The sequence below is a fragment of the Falco punctatus genome (assembly GCF_963210335.1).
Source record: "Falco punctatus genome assembly, chromosome: 4".
Lineage (NCBI taxonomy): Eukaryota > Metazoa > Chordata > Aves > Falconiformes > Falconidae > Falco > Falco punctatus.
The window spans coordinates 50,369,062-50,386,191 of NC_137583.1; the positions used below are offsets into that span (position 1 = coordinate 50,369,062).

At 54.9% G+C, this 17,130-nt stretch overlaps 2 protein-coding genes across 2 annotated transcripts; both read left to right on the top strand.

Annotated features, from left to right (window-relative positions):
* The first annotated feature begins 1,265 nt into the window (after nucleotides 1-1,265).
* On the top strand, nucleotides 1,266-6,320 carry LOC308062406 (acrosin-like). Its single transcript, XM_080383850.1, has 4 exons — nucleotides 1,266-3,107; nucleotides 3,446-3,711; nucleotides 3,998-4,143; nucleotides 4,608-6,320. The coding sequence occupies exons 1-4, from the start codon at nucleotides 2,947-2,949 to the stop codon at nucleotides 4,947-4,949; spliced, it is 915 nt and encodes a 304-aa protein (XP_080239976.1). The 5' UTR covers nucleotides 1,266-2,946; the 3' UTR covers nucleotides 4,950-6,320.
* A 6,261-nt stretch (nucleotides 6,321-12,581) lies between these two features.
* LOC308062074 (acrosin-like) lies at nucleotides 12,582-15,726 on the top strand. Its single transcript, XM_080383005.1, has 3 exons — nucleotides 12,582-13,656; nucleotides 13,995-14,692; nucleotides 15,157-15,726. Exons 1-2 carry the CDS (start codon nucleotides 13,496-13,498, stop codon nucleotides 14,380-14,382), a joined length of 549 nt encoding a protein of 182 aa, XP_080239131.1. The 5' UTR covers nucleotides 12,582-13,495; the 3' UTR covers nucleotides 14,383-14,692; nucleotides 15,157-15,726.
* The last annotated feature ends 1,404 nt before the right edge of the window (nucleotides 15,727-17,130 follow it).

Here is a 17,130-nt window from a genome sequence, read left to right on the forward strand (position 1 = left end):
ACTGCAGACCCCTGAGCCGTTACTGTTGAGGAGGCAACCAGACGGACAGAGAAACAAGTAGCCAGATAAGGGAACGCTTAGCGCCGATATGTAACTTGGCTAATCAAGAAAGCCGCCTAGAAAGAAACCCCCTAACTTTGGAATAGAAATTGTTGCTATGTCAAGGTAAACCAATAAGCTCCTATTGTTCTAACGGTGTGCCTTAAATATCAACCAATCAGTGTTTTTTACGCTTAAGATTTAACCAATCAGTGTGTAATATGTAGAAGGTAGAAACGTATATATGTGTAAGAAAATCACTAATAAATGGACAACTTGCTTGCATCAAGCTGCGTCCCGTCTCTTCATTTGCCGCACCAAGCCTGCTAGGAGTGCAGAGGAGTTGCGCTCTGTGCTACGAGGAGCACCTGAGGCCTCTGGACAGAAAGCCGGACTTGTTTGGGGAGGAAGCATGCTCCAGCATCATCCACAGAGCCATAAGAACTCCTTTCACTGCATGATCAAGAGGAAGCAAAGGGCATGCCCATGTTTCCAGAGATCAAAGTTCAGCTGGAGGCATGCCCTGCAGTCCTGGGTAGGAACAGAGCTGGGAGCTGCAGCACCATGGCTTGCCACGGCCCAAGCACAGAGCAAGAGAAGGACGGTCCTGGCAGCTTCAGAGGCAGGCCCTTCTGCAGCTCCCGCAGGGGGGGCATGCCTAGGTGGGCAGCAGCTGAGGGCATGCATGCTCAAGCACCTCCAAGTCCTTCCTGCCTCTGGGAGGTAGAGAGGTGGCCAGTGGTTGGCAGGCCTGGTCCTCTTGCAAGGTGGGGATGCTGGGGCTGAGCAAGCACGTTGGCTGACACTGTAGGACATCCACATGCCTGAATCCTGGCTCCTTGATCCCCCCTTCTCTCCATTTGCCGTGCTTATACGTGCCCCTCATCTTCCCTGAGTGCTGCCTCTCTCAGCCCTGCTCTCCTCCCAGAGACGGGGCCAACCCCAGTTATTTTTTCCCCCCTTTGCTCCCAGGTTTGCCCCATCTGTCAACACACATGGTCTTTGGGTGTTGTTAGCTAGGTCACCTTGGTCTTGTGTGCCATTACTGACGGGCTTGCCTGGGAACTGCTGTCTCTGCCAGAGTCCTCTCCGCCAAATGACCCCAATCTCTTCCTCCAAGCGTCTGTGAAGTGTGGCCACCTCTGACGGCATTCCCCGCTAGCCACCTGCCAAAACTGGTGCTGAAAGAGCAGGGTTTCCCCAGCAGACAAGTTGTCATCTCCAAGGCCGCCTTCTGCCTGCTCTCAGCAGACACATGGGAACCGGCAGCCGGTCCCTTTTCAAAACACAAAGCAGCCTTGAGCCCGCTTGCTTGGAGGCCAGTTCTGGGGCCTAGGAAGCCCTGCTGCGCCTCAAGGGCCTTGAGAGTAGCTCTTCCACTTTCAGACAGAGCCTGCCCGCTCCTCCTCCTCGGGACCCGGTTGCTCCCTCCGCTGTGCGCCTTATGCCTCGCCACAGAAGCCAGGATGGCAGCAGGCAGCTGCCGCACCTTTCACAAGCTTGGAGGCTGCCATCCTTCAAGCCATTGCCCTCGACCCTCCAGGGACCTAGCCCTGCTGTGCAAATGCAATGCACATGCCTGGCTCCTGCTTCTCTCCTGCACTCCAGCAGGTGAGTGAGCAAGGCTCCTTCAGTCAGCGGCAGAAGGCAGACTGATGAGACAAGGCTGATGCAGGATTCACCAAAGCCACGGACAACGATTGCATGTAGGTTTGAGAGCAGGAGCATCCTTCTCTCCCTAGAGCTTCACAACGATTGCCCTTGCCACAAGTGCCATGGTCAGTGTGTGCCCAGAACAGCAATCCAACTCACAGACAGCAAGGACACGACGCCTGCCAGAGCGCGTTGCTGTGGCTGACATCGCCAGTGAGGAGTGTGCTGCACCTGCATTTCACTGTGTTTTGTGCAGGAAGGTTGACGTCGCTGGGCTGTGCTTGGCTTATTTGGCTTGCCCAGCACTGCTTGCCTGCCACGGCCATCAAAAGATTGGCTCTTCAACACCCAAGCACGCGCATGCTGCTGTAGTCATTGTGTTCTTTGTTGTGTGTCTGTTTATTGGGAAGCAGCCGGTGGCACAGGGCTGCAGAGAGCAGGGCGGCAGGGAACTTCCCAAAGAGGCTGCGAGGCCACGCTGGGTGCTGCCCTGTGAGCTGTTAGCAGGCAGAGCTGGGAGCCAGGCGCTGCTGCCTGCCACGGGGCCTGCCCACCCTGATCGTGCAAGCAGGGCATGCCACAAGGCTCTGTCGGGGGTGTGCAATCCCAGCTTCTGCCTCCAGTCCTGCTTGGAACCCCTCCTGTTGCCACCCGTCCCTCCCCCACCGCCACCACGCCCAGCACCTGGAACCAGGCACTCTGTGACATCAGCCCCGCATCCAAGAGAACCCCAGGCAACAGGAATCCTGCAGGCAGTACGTCGGCAGCCACACTGGTGGTGACAAGCCCTCGTTCTTGCAGCTGCCACATGTTGCTGGTAGTGATGGATGTTCTCCTCCTCCTCGTTGTCCTGCTGGCCATGTGCTGTCCTGTGCACGGCACATGGGATAGCTGTGGGTAAGTGGCCCGAGGCTCTGGGGGGGAGATTGGGCAACCCTTGTGAGCTTCTCTGGAGGGGTCCTGCTTGTCCCCCATGGCCACCCCAGTGGCTCTTGAAGGCCATGTGGGAGGCTCAGCTCCTTGCCATCACCCAGGCTGCCAGCACAGCTCATCTATGGGCTGAAGCAGAAAGCGGGGAAAGGGGAGTGGGCACACAGCCCACGGGTTTCCTCGGCCCTTCTGGCCATGCCTTGAGGGGAGGGAAGATGGCTGGCCTTTAGCCGGAATGGCGCAAGCTTGCATGGAGCTAACCAGAATGGAGTTTCTGGTTACAGAGGCACCTGCGGCCTTCGGCCTGCGGCTTTTCACTACGGCATGTCGCGCGTTGTGGGTGGCAGAGATGCCCAGCCAGGGGCCTGGCCTTGGATCGTCAGCATCGAGGCTCCCCTGGAAGGAGGCACGGCGCACATCTGCGGGGGCTCCCTCATCAGCCCACAGTGGGTCCTCACATCAGCCCACTGCTTCATCGAGGCCAGGTAAGGAGGACCAGGGATCGGAGCTAGCCCCACACACTAGCAGGTGCCCTGAGCACAGCAGCACGTGCTGCGGCATGTCCTGTTGCCCTGCAGTACGCCCAGTGCCTGGGCACTCCGCAGCCACCTGAGAGGCTGCTCAGGAGAAGGCTGAGCTTGTGCCACTGCTTCCCAGCAGCCTCCAGCTCGACACTGCTTGAGCCCAAGGAGCATGTGGTCTGTCACACCCTCCCAAGCACTGCTTTCCTCTCTGCCTTGCCAAGCAGAAGGCAGGGCGACTGCTGTGCTGCTGCAGCATGTGGCTCTGCTCCCTCTGAGCCCTCTCTCCATCTGCCTTCCAGGAACATCACCATGTGGCAGGTGGTGGTAGGTGCCACCCGGCTGACCCAGCTGGGACCTGAGGCCCAGGCGCGCAACATCAAGCAGCTGCTGGTTCACCAGCACTTCAATAATATCACACAGAGGAACGACATTGCCTTGCTGGAACTGGAGCAGCCTGTCCAGTGCAACAGCTATGTACAGCTTGCCTGCGTGCCCGATGCCTCACTGAGAGTCTCGGAGCTGACAGAGTGCTACGTCAGTGGCTGGGGTGCCAGGACTGCAAGAGGTGAGCTCCCAAAATGTAGTCACGTTGCGAGTGCAAGCTTGGCCAGCTTGGGGAGGCAGGTTGCTCTTCCTGACGGCAGAGGCGAAAGCCAGAATCAGGCTGTGGGGACGTATGCCTCTTAGAGAGGGGGGCGTGAGCCACTGACCCAGAGCAAGGCAGAAAGGAAGGAGCGGTCCAGCGCCTCCCCACATGCAAAGCCGAGCCCCGGGATAGGGCTTCAGTCACGCAGGGAAGGAGAACTGGCAATGAGCTGCTGGGTGTTCATTTCTTTCTGTGCTCTTCACAGATGGAGGATCGGCATATGTGCTGCAGGAGGCCCAGGTCCACCTCATTGATGCCGGGGTCTGTAACAGCAGCGGCTGGTACAAAGGGGCCATCCACACCCACAACATCTGTGCTGGCTATCCGCAGGGTGGCATCGACACCTGCCAGGTAGGAGCGTGCTACAAGCCAAGCCCCGGCAGCACGGGCAGCCCTGCCACAACTGCCCAAACCTGCACCGTCACGGGCTTTTCCTGGCCACTCACACTCCCATTGCTGTGTCCCACTGCTGAGGGCCTTACCCCCCTTCCCCTTTTTCACGCCTTTGCCCAGGGCCTGCCTGCCTTGTCCCAGAGGCCTGGCACTATGTCCACAAAGCCCACCCAGTGCCCTTGGCAGCCCAGAGCTTCACCATCCCAAATGTGCAACATCCTTCTGCAGCACTTGCAGGACAAGTGTGCCGCAGGGAGAGCGAGCCCTGCCTTACAGGCCCACCGCCCCCTCCCAGGCAAGCTTCTCCAGAGCTTGGCTGGCCACTAAATACAGCTCTGGAAGTGCCACGAGAGGGAAGGAGCCAGCCACTGGGCTGACGGTGGCCACCCAACAACCCCTTCATCCTTTCTCCTCTGCTGCAGGGGGACAGCGGTGGGCCTCTTGTGTGCCAAGACAAGAGCGCTGACTACTTCTGGCTTGTTGGTGTGACCAGCTGGGGGATGGGCTGTGCGAGAGCAAAGAAGCCCGGAGTCTACACCTCCACCCAGCACTTCTACAACTGGATCCTGGAACAGATGGGCCTGCACACAGCAGTAGCGACTACTGCAAGGCCGCAGCCAGCCTTCACCTCCACCCCCGTTCACAGGCCAACACCAACAGAAGCAGGAAGGTTTATACCCTGCCCACTTCCAGTGCAGAAGCTGTGGGATTTCCTTACGTGGCTGCACAAGTTGGTGCAGTTCCTAATAGGAGAAAAGGTTTGAGCAGCAGGACAAAGAGGATCCAGGGCTGGCTGCAGCGCACCACCACCATTTCCCGCTGGGGCAATGCCTGCTGATGCAATGGCGGCCTCAGTGTCAAAGGCCTGCTCTGTCCTGCCCGCGCTCCTCTCAACGGAAGAGCTCAGCTGGCTGAGTCCCTGCAATAAAGTGTTTCAGTTCTGTGGCTAACCAGGCGCCAGTCCTCTTCAGTCTCGTGTGCAAGGCCAGGACTTCCACGCCCGGCACCTGCCGAAGGAAGCAGGCTGCGGGCAGACAAGTCGGGCACAAAGGGTCACAGCAAAGGGCTGAAGCTCTGCCTGCTGAGCAAGGAGGATGAGGGTGCAGTGGAATAAGGGAAGGCAGGTCACTGCGGGGCTCAGGGCCTTGGGGATGGCAGTTGGAAGCACAGAATGCCTTAGGCCCGCTCCTGGTGGGATCCCTGTGTGTGTCTGTATGAGGCGCAAGCGAACTTGAACGTGGACTCTCAGGGCCCAGGAAACAGAGATCTAGAAAGACCCAAGGCTTGCACCAGGCACTGTTGAGGGAGCCTTGGCTTTGAGCCCCACATATGACATGGACTTAATTTCCAGACTTTTATCTGAGGCATCTACGAACACGCTGTGCTTATGAATCCAGGGAGTGAAGCTGTGTTTCTCTTTCAGTAGCCTCATCCTCTGGTCTCATGGTTTCATGCCGGCCGGCAACCAAGCACCACGCAGCCGCCTGCTCACTCCCCCTCATCCGGAGGGCTGGGGAGGAGAATCAGAAAGGAATGTAAAACTTGAGGGTTGAGATAAGAACAATTTAATAATTTAAACAGAATAAAGAGGTAGGAACATCAGTAATAACAATGATAATAGTAACAATTAGGATGGAAAGGTGGGGGAAAAGGGTAAAATCCAAAGGAAAAGGGAAAAGGGGAGAAAACCCCCAAGTGATGCACAGTACAACTGCTCACCACGTGCTGACTGATGCGCAGCCAGTCTCCGAGCAACGATCCCTCCCCAGCTAACCCTCCTACTTTCTAGACCAAGCATGACGTCCCATGGTATGGAATACCTCTTTGGCTGGTTCAGGGCAGCTGACCTGGCTGTGTCCCTTCCCAGTCTCTTGTGCTCCCCCAGCCCTCTGGCTGGCAAGGCCCAAGAATCCAAAAAGCCCTTGACTTTAGTATAAACATTACCCAGCAACAACTAAGAACATCAGTGCGGCTATCAACATTGTTCTCACATCACAGGCAAAACACAGCACTGTACTAGCCACTAAGAAGAAAATTAACTCTATCCCAACTGAAACCAGGACATCTGGAAACCCCGGAAAGGCCTGGACTGCATTCACATGGGTGTAAGCAGTGGTTCCATCTGCAGGGATACTTGTTAAGGTATTGCTTTGTCTGTGTCAATCTGTTTTGCCTTTCACATTCATTGTGGCACTCTCTCTGTGTGTATGTGCATGTCTGGCTCTTTGGAATGCAGCTGCACGCGCGTGGGAATATCCATTTAGGCTGGCATAGGAGCAGCCCCCCAGGTGCCCACCTCATTCAGATCAACCAGACCTGAAAGGAGAAATCCCACAGTGTTCAGAAGCCTGCCGGCTCTGGCTGCTCCGTAACAGAGTGGGCAAGGAAACCCAAAGCAACTCTGCAGCAGAGAGCACCGGGTGGGCAGGGAGGCAGCACTGGCTCTGTCATATAAACTCCCAAATTAGGGGACTCTTGAGTGAGTGCTAAACTCTCATATTGTGTTGAACTGCATGTGTAAGACTTGTGTGCACAAAGGTGAGGTCAAGCTGACCCCCTGTAAAGTTGTCAAAATTGGTGACTGAAGAGATTCCTAATTAAGGGCTTCAGCCTTGGGAAGGACGGGAGAGAAAGAAGAGATGGTGAAGAGTGGCTCACGTTACTAGTGACATCGCAATGGCACCACGAAGCCCCGCTGGCTGTGGGCATACTCCCTGGATACCGGCCGGCCCCAGCCCGCAGCGGGAGGGTGGCCATCCCACAGCAACACCGGCCCCGCATCACCACCACCATGTGCCAGCGGGTCTGCTGGGCACTGCCGCCATGCAGGAGACAGAACAGGAGCCCCTGGACCAGCTGCCAGCGCTGACGGTGCAGTGGCACAGGGGCAGAGGTGCTGCTGGTGTTGGCAGTGGCGTTGGTAATGGCACTGGTGCCGGCTGGCCCCACGGCCGAGGGCTGGGAGCAGTGATGGCTGCAGCCGCTCAGCGCTGGTGAGATGGAGATGTGCTGGCACATGGAGCTGGGCAGGACCGGTTGCCATCCTTTGGCCCAAATGCACTTGCATGCTTCCACTCAATCGCCTGCCTGTGTGTGTGTATGTTCTACCCGTTCTTTAAAAAATTGGCCAGAAAGAAAGGAAAGCATTTATGCACGCTTGACACAAAGTAAAGTTTGACCTTGTGGCCCCTCTTGAGGCCAACCAACCGGCAGACGTCCCCTAAGGATTCTCACAGGAGTCAAAGGCTTCACCATCCCCTCTCTGGAGGAGGAGGAAGTGCATGTTGCTGAAGCGACCACAGAGCATCTGCTCTGCTGTTCAGTGGATGGGCAGGTCAGCGGCAGCATGAGAAATGCTCCCTTGTCCGACATGTGCCAGATCACTCCGAGTTTGCAGGCTCTGGACAGCAAGTGAAGACCAAAAGCCCAGGAAGGGAGAACTTGGCTGTGCAAGGTGGGGTGACAGCACAAGTGGAAAGAAACGCCAAAAGACAGAAGCAAGAGGCTTCTGGCGGCCAGAAGATTAAAGAAAAAAAGGACAGAAAGGTGAAGAACGAGGATGAAAGATAAGCAAGCCCTCAGCAGCATCAGGAGAAATATTTCCTGACTCCTTGCTGCCTGTTTCAGGTGCATGGGTGTCGCATGCTGGTCTGTGACCAGAGCATGGTTCTCTCTGTATTCTCGGGAACAGAATTAAGACTCAAAACGGAGTCAAGAGCCAAGGAACTTTATTTGCCCAACAAGAAATCTGCAAATGCCAAGGGAGAGAGAGAGAGAGATACAGAGAGAAAAAGGAGGGAAAAAAGAAGGGAAGAAAGAAAGAATTCACAGCAATAGCTACACCCCAGTGCTGTGGTGTCCCAACAGTCCGATTCGTTTCCAAGTCTGGTGCGGGAATGTTCCGTCCGACGTTAGTTGCTTCCAGCTTTTATACAGTTGTTTCAAGCTGTTCTGCTTCGCCACGCCTTCCACCCAGCAATGGTGTACGTGCCCAGCATGGTCCTCAGGGGCCTCCAAGCACCTTTACCCCCCTGACCCCAAGGTCTGGGTGCATGCACAGGGGTTTGGTTAAGTTTTGCAGGATCAGCATCCCCTCATTGCTCCATGGCATCAATCGGTCTCCTCCTTTAACAATGTATAGATAAATCTCTGCGGTGGCAGTGGTGTTATCTTCCTGCCTTAACAACGTATAGGTAGATCATTCACTGTGGCGATGGCATGAGTTTCCTGCCATAGCAATGTTGGGACAACACCTCTGCTGTGGCGATGATGGGTCTCACCGGCGCAGTCTCTTACACCACCCTGTGGCTCAACATCGCTAACTTATGAATTGTTCTCTGAGGTGGCATGAACGATAGAGTAGAGAAAGGAGGAAGGAATAGAGACATGGTCCCTGGTTTCAGGAGGAGAAGAAGAAGAAGAAGAAGAAGAAGAAGTAAAGGTTTACAAGGATAATTACAAGATAATGTGCATTCACAAGGGCAAGTAGAAGTATCATAATAAAAATCAAAGCGATAGTTAGCACAACAAAGGTGGCAAAATAAATTGGTACAAGAACATACAGGTATTCCATTATTTCCTGCAAATTCAACGACACAAAGCGAAGCAATTGCAGTCCTCGTGGTTAAAGCAGTCTGCTGCCCTGCTTTGCTAAAGTCGCGGTCAGGATACGCAGTAGGAAAATAGATTTCCACGCCCCCTTTAGCTTAATGCGCATGTACCGTCTGGGTCTAGGAACTTCGGTCGCCAATTTAGGTAAAAGAAAATAAGCAATAACACTATACAATCTGTATTACTGATGGTGTAGTTTGGTGCACAGCACGAATTTGTTTAACACCGTTGAACAGTGTTAATATGGTATAAACTCTGAGTTTATAAGTTGAGAGTATAAACAGAGTGTAAACAGCGTTAAACACAGACAGTAGTTATAAAATGCATCTTAGCTACAACATGTTGAATCAATTGTATAAAACATGGTAAAACATATAAAAAAATACAGGGTAAAAACATCAGCATGGCAAGACCACATAACAAATAAAATAGGGTTCGCTTAACTCATGGACCACCAGGGAGCCAGGAAAACATGTCAATGTCCCAGCCTTTCCATGTCTGGACAGGAACACGGGCCAGCTTTCATATTCCTGCAGTAACCCGTTCAACATTTTTGCCGCTATCATCAATTTTTAAGCAGCAATTAGAATCATTTAGTTTACCACAAACACCTCCTTCTTTGGCTAGCAGGTCATCAAGAACCGTGCGATGCTGCATATGTTTGCATTTGTGTAGCCTGATCTGCCAATAGGCCAAGGGCATGTGCTGTCTCGTTAGTAATGATCTGCAGCACAACTTGCAATGGAATAATGCGATTTAGATTATAGATAGGTTCTCGAGCACCGCTGAGCCACTCATTGGGGTTCCATGTGGCAGGTCCACAGTGTTTTATGATACGTTGAGGGGTCCACTTCTCTTGGCCCCAAGTTTGATCACTACCACCTGTTACAGAAGTGTCAATGGACCGCCGATGTCGATTAAGGTCATCATATCTCCTAACTCCCAAACTGTCTCCATTTTCCTCTGGTAGCAGGCAACAGAAGGGGCGCATATAACCCACAGAACATGTTCCACTCCAATGATTTGGCAATTTTCGATAGGCATGATGACCACAAATCCAATAATGACCTTTCAGGGTCAGAGTTCCATTTATAAATGGTCCATCTCCTTCGCGCCTTACATCGGAATTACATGGAGTTTCAAAATAAGTGGTATCTTTTAAGCCAAAGGGTGCTTAATTCAATTATTTGCCTTTTCCCCTTTAATCCAAAGATCACATTTCCATGCTCCTACGGGGCTACTATAGTTACACTTAACGGTAACTGTGTGGTTAGTTATGCACACAGATGCACATAGATGGCACAAGTCCAAGGGTCAGGTTCCCTTAATACCTTAGCTCCACTAAGATTGCTACTAGACCAAAAGTTATCAAATAGTTTTGTATGTCCAGTTCATGGACCCGTGCCCAACTTAGCCTGCGAGAGATAACTTTTCCATTGGTGGTGTTGCTTTACAAACACCATAACATGTCCCCCTCGACATGAAGAGACTGGTTATAAGTTGAACAATTAATAGGTCGACAGCCTGGAATAATACAAAGATTTCCATATTTAAATGTCTAGTTACACACTCTGTGACCCACAAAAATTCCATTGCTGTTGTTCCGATTAAGACAGTATTCTCCTTTTCCTGGAACTTGGATTTATCTGTAGGACAAGGCCTCAAGGACAAGAGTCCAAGTACTGATAGCCTGATGAATAGAGTCTTGTTAGAACTTGTAGGGCACTAGCCCTGGGAACAAAGGAACAAGCTAACTGCAGACCCCTGAGCCGCTACAGTTGAGGAGGCAACCAGACGGACAGAGAAACAAGTAGCCAGATAAGGGAACGCTTAGCGCCGATATGTAACTTGGCTAATCAAGAAAGCCGCCTAGAAAGAAACCCCCTAACTTTGGAATAGAAATTGTTGCTATGTCAAGGTAAACCAATAAGCTCCTATTGTTCTAACGGTGTGCCTTAAATATCAACCAATCAGTGTTTTTTACGCTTAAGATTTAACCAATCAGTGTGTAATATGTAGAAGGTAGAAACGTATATACGTGTAAGAAAATCACTAATAAATGGACAACTTGCTTGCATCAAGCTGCGTCCCGTCTCTTCATTTGCCGCACCAAGCCTGCTAGGAGTGCAGAGGAGTTGCGCTCTGTGCTACGAGGAGCACCTGAGGCCTCTGGACAGAAAGCCGGACTTGTTTGGGGAGGGAGCATGCTCCAGCATCATCTGCAGAGCCATAAGAACTCCTTTCACTGCATGATCAAGAGGAAGCAAAGGGCATGCCCATGTTTCCAGAGATCAAAGTTCAGCTGGAGGCATGCCCTGCAGTCCTGGGTAGGAACAGAGCTGGGAGCTGCAGCACCATGGCTTGCCGCGGCCCAAGCACAGAGCAAGAGGAGGACGGTCCTGGCAGCTTCAGAGGCAGGCCCTTCTGCAGCTCCCGCAGGGGGGGCATGCCTAGGTGGGCAGCAGCTGAGGGCATGCATGCTCAAGCACCTCCAAGTCCTTCCTGCCTCTGGGAGGTGGAGAGGTGGCCAGTGGTTGGCAGGCCTGGTCCTCTTGCAAGGTGGGGATGCTGGGGCTGAGCAAGAGCGTTGGCTGACACTGTAGGACATCCACATGCCTGAATCCTGGCTCCTTGATCCCCCCTTCTCTCCATTTGCCGTGCTTATATGTGCCCCTCATCTTCCCTGAGTGCTGCCTCTCTCAGCCCTGCTCTCCTCCCAGAGACGGGGCCAACCCCAGTTATTTTTTCCCCCCTTTGCTCCCAGGTTTGCCCCATCTGTCAACACACATGGTCTTTGGGTGTTGTTAGCTAGGTCACCTTGGTCTTGTGTGCCATTACTGACGGGCTTGCCTGGGAACTGCTGTCTCTGCCAGAGTCCTCTCCGCCAAATGACCCCAATCTCTTCCTCCAAGCGTCTGTGAAGTGTGGCCACCTCTGACGGCATTCCCCGCTGGCCACCTGCCAAAACTGGTGCTGAAAGAGCAGGGTTTCCCCAGCAGACAAGTTGTCATCTCCAAGGCCACCTTCTGCCTGCTCTCAGCAGACACATGGGAACCGGCAGCCGGTCCCTTTTCAAAACACAAAGCAGCCTTGAGCCCGCTTGCTTGGAGGCCAGTTCTGGGGCCTAGGAAGCCCTGCTGCGCCTCAAGGGCCTTGAGAGCAGCTCTTCCACTTTCAGACAGAGCCTGCCCGCTCCTCCTCCTCGGGACCCGGTTGCTCCCTCCGCTGTGCGCCTTATGCCTCGCCACAGAAGCCAGGATGGCAGCAGGCAGCTGCCGCACCTTTCACAAGCTTGGAGGCTGCCATCCTTCAAGCCATTGCCCTCGACCCTCCAGGGACCTAGCCCTGCTGTGCAAATGCAATGCACATGCCTGGCTCCTGCTTCTCTCCTGCACTCCAGCAGGTGAGTGAGCAAGGCTCCTTCAGTCAGCGGCAGAAGGCAGACTGATGAGACAAGGCTGATGCAGGATTCACCAAAGCCACGGACAACGATTGCATGTAGGTTTGAGAGCAGGAGCATCCTTCTCTCCCTAGAGCTTCACAACGATTGCCCTTGCCACAAGTGCCATGGTCAGTGTGTGCCCAGAACAGCAATCCAACTCACAGACAGCAAGGACACGACGCCTGCCAGAGCGCGTTGCTGTGGCTGACATCGCCAGTGAGGAGTGTGCTGCACCTGCATTTCACTGTGCTTTGTGCAGGAAGGTTGACGTCGCTGGGCTGTGCTTGGCTTATTTGGCTTGCCCAGCACTGCTTGCCTGCCACAGCCATCAAAAGATTGGCTCTTCAACACCCAAGCACGCGCATGCTGCTGTAGTCATTGTGTTCTTTGTTGTGTGTCTGTTTATTGGGAAGCAGCCGGTGGCACAGGGCTGCAGAGAGCAGGGCGGCAGGGAACTTCCCAAAGAGGCTGCGAGGCCACGCTGGGTGCTGCCCTGTGAGCTGTTAGCAGGCAGAGCTGGGAGCCAGGCGCTGCTGCCTGCCACGGGGCCTGCCCACCCTGATCGTGCAAGCAGGGCATGCCACAAGGCTCTGTCGGGGGTGTGCAATCCCAGCTTCTGCCTCCAGTCCTGCTTGGAACCCCTCCTGTTGCCACCCGTCCCTCCCCCACCGCCACCACGCCCAGCACCTGGAACCAGGCACTCTGTGACATCAGCCCCGCATCCAAGAGAACCCCAGGCAACAGGAATCCTGCAGGCAGTACGTCGGCAGCCACACTGGTGGTGACAAGCCCTCGTTCTTGCAGCTGCCACATGTTGCTGGTAGTGATGGATGTTCTCCTCCTCCTCGTTGTCCTGCTGGCCATGTGCTGTCCTGTGCACGGCACATGGGATAGCTGTGGGTAAGTGGCCCGAGGCTCTGGGGGGGAGATTGGGCAACCCTTGTGAGCTTCTCTGGAGGGGTCCTGCTTGTCCCCCATGGCCACCCCAGTGGCTCTTGAAGGCCATGTGGGAGGCTCAGCTCCTTGCCATCACCCAGGCTGCCAGCACAGCTCATCTACGGGCTGAAGCAGAAAGCGGGGAAAGGGGAGTGGGCACACAGCCCACGGGTTTCCTCGGCCCTTCTGGCCATGCCTTGAGGGGAGGGAAGATGGCTGGCCTTTAGCCGGAATGGCGCAAGCTTGCATGGAGCTAACCAGAATGGAGTTTCTGGTTACAGAGGCACCTGCGGCCTTCGGCCTGCGGCTTTTCACTACGGCATGTCGCGCGTTGTGGGTGGCAGAGATGCCCAGCCAGGGGCCTGGCCTTGGATCGTCAGCATCGAGGCTCCCCTGGAAGGAGGCACGGCGCACATCTGCGGGGGCTCCCTCATCAGCCCACAGTGGGTCCTCACATCAGCCCACTGCTTCATCGAGGCCAGGTAAGGAGGACCAGGGATCGGAGCTAGCCCCACACTCTAGCAGGTGCCCTGAGCACAGCAGCACGTGCTGCGGCATGTCCTGTTGCCCTGCAGTACGCCCGGTGCCTGGGCACTCCGCAGCCACCTGAGAGGCTGCTCAGGAGAAGGCTGAGCTTGTGCCACTGCTTCCCAGCAGCCTCCAGCTCGACACTGCTTGAGCCCAAGGAGCATGTGGTCTGTCGCACCCTCCCAAGCACTGCTTTCCTCTCTGCCTTGCCAAGCAGAAGGCAGGGCGACTGCTGTGCTGCTGCAGCATGTGGCTCTGCTCCCTCTGAGCCCTCTCTCCATCTGCCTTCCAGGAACATCACCATGTGGCAGGTGGTGGTAGGTGCCACCCGGCTGACCCAGCTGGGACCTGAGGCCCAGGCGCGCAACATCAAGCAGCTGCTGGTTCACCAGCACTTCAATAATATCACACGGAGGAACGACATTGCCTTGCTGGAACTGGAGCAGCCTGTCCAGTGCAACAGCTATGTACAGCTTGCCTGCGTGCCCGATGCCTCACTGAGAGTCTCGGAGCTGACAGAGTGCTACGTCAGTGGCTGGGGTGCCAGGACTGCAAGAGGTGAGCTCCCAAAATGTAGTCACGTTGCGAGTGCAAGCTTGGCCAGCTTGGGGAGGCAGGTTGCTCTTCCTGACGGCAGAGGCGAAAGCCAGAATCAGGCTGTGGGGACGTATGCCTCTTAGAGAGGGGGGCGTGAGCCACTGACCCAGAGCAAGGCAGAAAGGAAGGAGCGGTCCAGCGCCTCCCCACATGCAAAGCCGAGCCCCGGGATAGGGCTTCAGTCACGCAGGGAAGGAGAACTGGCAATGAGCTGCTGGGTGTTCATTTCTTTCTGTGCTCTTCACAGATGGAGGATTGGCATATGTGCTGCAGGAGGCCCAGGTCCACCTCATTGATGCCGGGGTCTGTAACAGCAGCGGCTGGTACAAAGGGGCCATCCACACCCACAACATCTGTGCTGGCTATCCGCAGGGTGGCATCGACACCTGCCAGGTAGGAGCGTGCTACAAGCCAAGCCCCGGCAGCACGGGCAGTCCTGCCACAACTGCCCAAACCTGCACCGTCACGGGCTTGTCCTGGCCACTCACACTCCCATTGCTGTGTCCCACTGCTGAGGGCCTTACCCCCCTTCCCCTTTTGCACGCCTTTGCCCAGGGCCTGCCTGCCTTGTCCCAGAGGCCTGGCACTATGTCCACAAAGCCCACCCAGTGCCCTTGGCAGCCCAGAGCTTCACCATCCCAAACGTGCAACATCCTTCTGCAGCACCTGCAGGACAAGTGTGCCGCAGGGAGAGCGAGCCCTGCCTTACAGGCCCACCGCCCCCTCCCAGGCAAGCTTCTCCAGAGCTTGGCTGGCCACTAAATACAGCTCTGGAAGTGCCACGAGAGGGAAGGAGCCAGCCACTGGGCTGACGGTGGCCACCCAACAACCCCTTCATCCTTTCTCCTCTGCTGCAGGGGGACAGCGGTGGGCCTCTTGTGTGCCAAGACAAGAGCGCTGACTACTTCTGGCTTGTTGGCCTGACCAGCTGGGGGATGGGCTGTGCGAGAGCAAAGAAGCCCGGAGTCTACACCTCCACCCAGCACTTCTACAACTGGATCCTGGAACAGATGGGCCTGCACACAGCAGTAGCGACTACTGCAAGGCCGCAGCCAGCCTTCACCTCCACCCCCGTTCACAGGCCAACACCAACAGAAGCAGGAAGGTTTATACCCTGCCCACTTCCAGTGCAGAAGCTGTGGGATTTCCTTACGTGGCTGCACAAGTTGGTGCAGTTCCTAATAGGAGAAAAGGTTTGAGCAGCAGGACAAAGAGGATCCAGGGCTGGCTGCAGCGCACCACCACCATTTCCCGCTGGGGCAATGCCTGCTGATGCAATGGCGGCCTCAGTGTCAAAGGCCTGCTCTGTCCTGCCCGCGCTCCTCTCAACGGAAGAGCTCAGCTGGCTGAGTCCCTGCAATAAAGTGTTTCAGTTCTGTGGCTAACCAGGCGCCAGTCCTCTTCAGTCTCGTGTGCAAGGCCAGGACTTCCACACCCGGCACCTGCCGAAGGAAGCAGGCTGCGGGCAGACAAGTCGGGCACAAAGGGTCACAGCAAAGGGCTGAAGCTCTGCCTGCTGAGCAAGGAGGATGAGGGTGCAGTGGAACAAGGGAAGGCAGGTCACTGCGGGGCTCAGGGCCTTGGGGATGGCAGTTGGAAGCACAGAATGCCTTAGGCCCGCTCCTGGTGGGATCCCTGTGTGTGTCTCTATGAGGCGCAAGCGAACTTGAACGTGGACTCTCAGGGCCCAGGAAACAGAGATCTAGAAAGACCCAAGGCTTGCACCAGGCACTGCTGAGGGAGCCTTGGCTTTGAGCCCCACATATGACATGGACTTAATTTCCAGACTGTTATCTGAGGCATCTACGAACACGCTGTGCTTATGAATCCAGGGAGTGAAGCTGTGTTTCTCTTTCAGTAGCCTCATCCTCTGGTCTCATGGTTTCATGCCGGCGGGCAACCAAGCACCACGCAGCCGCCTGCTCACTCCCCCTCATCCGGAGGGCTGGGGAGGAGAATCAGAAAGGAATGTAAAACTTGAGGGTTGAGATAAGAACAATTTAATAATTTAAACAGAATAAAGAGGTAGGAACATCAGTAATAACAATGATAATAGTAACAATTAGGATGGAAAGGTGGGGGAAAAGGGTAAAATCCAAAGGAAAAGGGAAAAGGGGAGAAAACCCCCAAGTGATGCACAGTACAACTGCTCACCACGTGCTGACTGATGCGCAGCCAGTCTCCGAGCAACGATCCCTCCCCAGCTAACCCTCCTACTTTCTAGACCAAGCATGACGTCCCATGGTATGGAATACCTCTTTGGCTGGTTCAGGGCAGCTGACCTGGCTGTGTCCCTTCCCAGTCTCTTGTGCTCCCCCAGCCCTCTGGCTGGCAAGGCCCAAGAATCCAAAAAGCCCTTGACTTTAGTATAAACATTACCCAGCAACAACTAAGAACATCAGTGCGGCTATCAACATTGTTCTCACATCACAGGCAAAACACAGCACTGTACTAGCCACTAAGAAGAAAATTAACTCTATCCCAACTGAAACCAGGACATCTGGAAACCCCGGAAAGGCCTGGACTGCATTCACATGGGTGTAAGCAGTGGTTCCATCTGCAGGGATACTTGTCAAGGTATTGCTTTGTCTGTGTCAATCTGTTTTGCCTTTCACATTCATTGTGGCACTCTCTCTGTGTGTATGTTCGTGTGTCTGGCTCTTTGGAATGCAGCTGCACGCGCGTGGGAATATCCATTTAGGCTGGCATAGGAGCAGCCCCCCAGGTGCCCACCTCATTCAGATCAACCAGACCTGAAAGGAGAAATCCCACAGTGTTCAGAAGCCTGCCGGCTCTGGCTGCTCCGTAACAGAGTGGGCAAGGAAACCCAA

Excerpts from the sequence above, each read along its gene's own strand:
- LOC308062406 (XM_080383850.1), top strand. The coding sequence starts at position 2,947 with ATGTCGCGCGTTGTGGGTGGCAGAGATGCCCAGCCAGGGGCCTGGCCT. Across the intron at positions 3,108-3,445 it reads CACTGCTTCATCGAGGCCAG|GAACATCACCATGTGGCAGG; the intron begins GTAAGGAGGACC and ends TCTGCCTTCCAG. Across the intron at positions 3,712-3,997 it reads GGGTGCCAGGACTGCAAGAG|ATGGAGGATCGGCATATGTG; the intron begins GTGAGCTCCCAA and ends TGCTCTTCACAG.
- LOC308062074 (XM_080383005.1), top strand. The coding sequence starts at position 13,496 with ATGTCGCGCGTTGTGGGTGGCAGAGATGCCCAGCCAGGGGCCTGGCCT. Across the intron at positions 13,657-13,994 it reads CACTGCTTCATCGAGGCCAG|GAACATCACCATGTGGCAGG; the intron begins GTAAGGAGGACC and ends TCTGCCTTCCAG.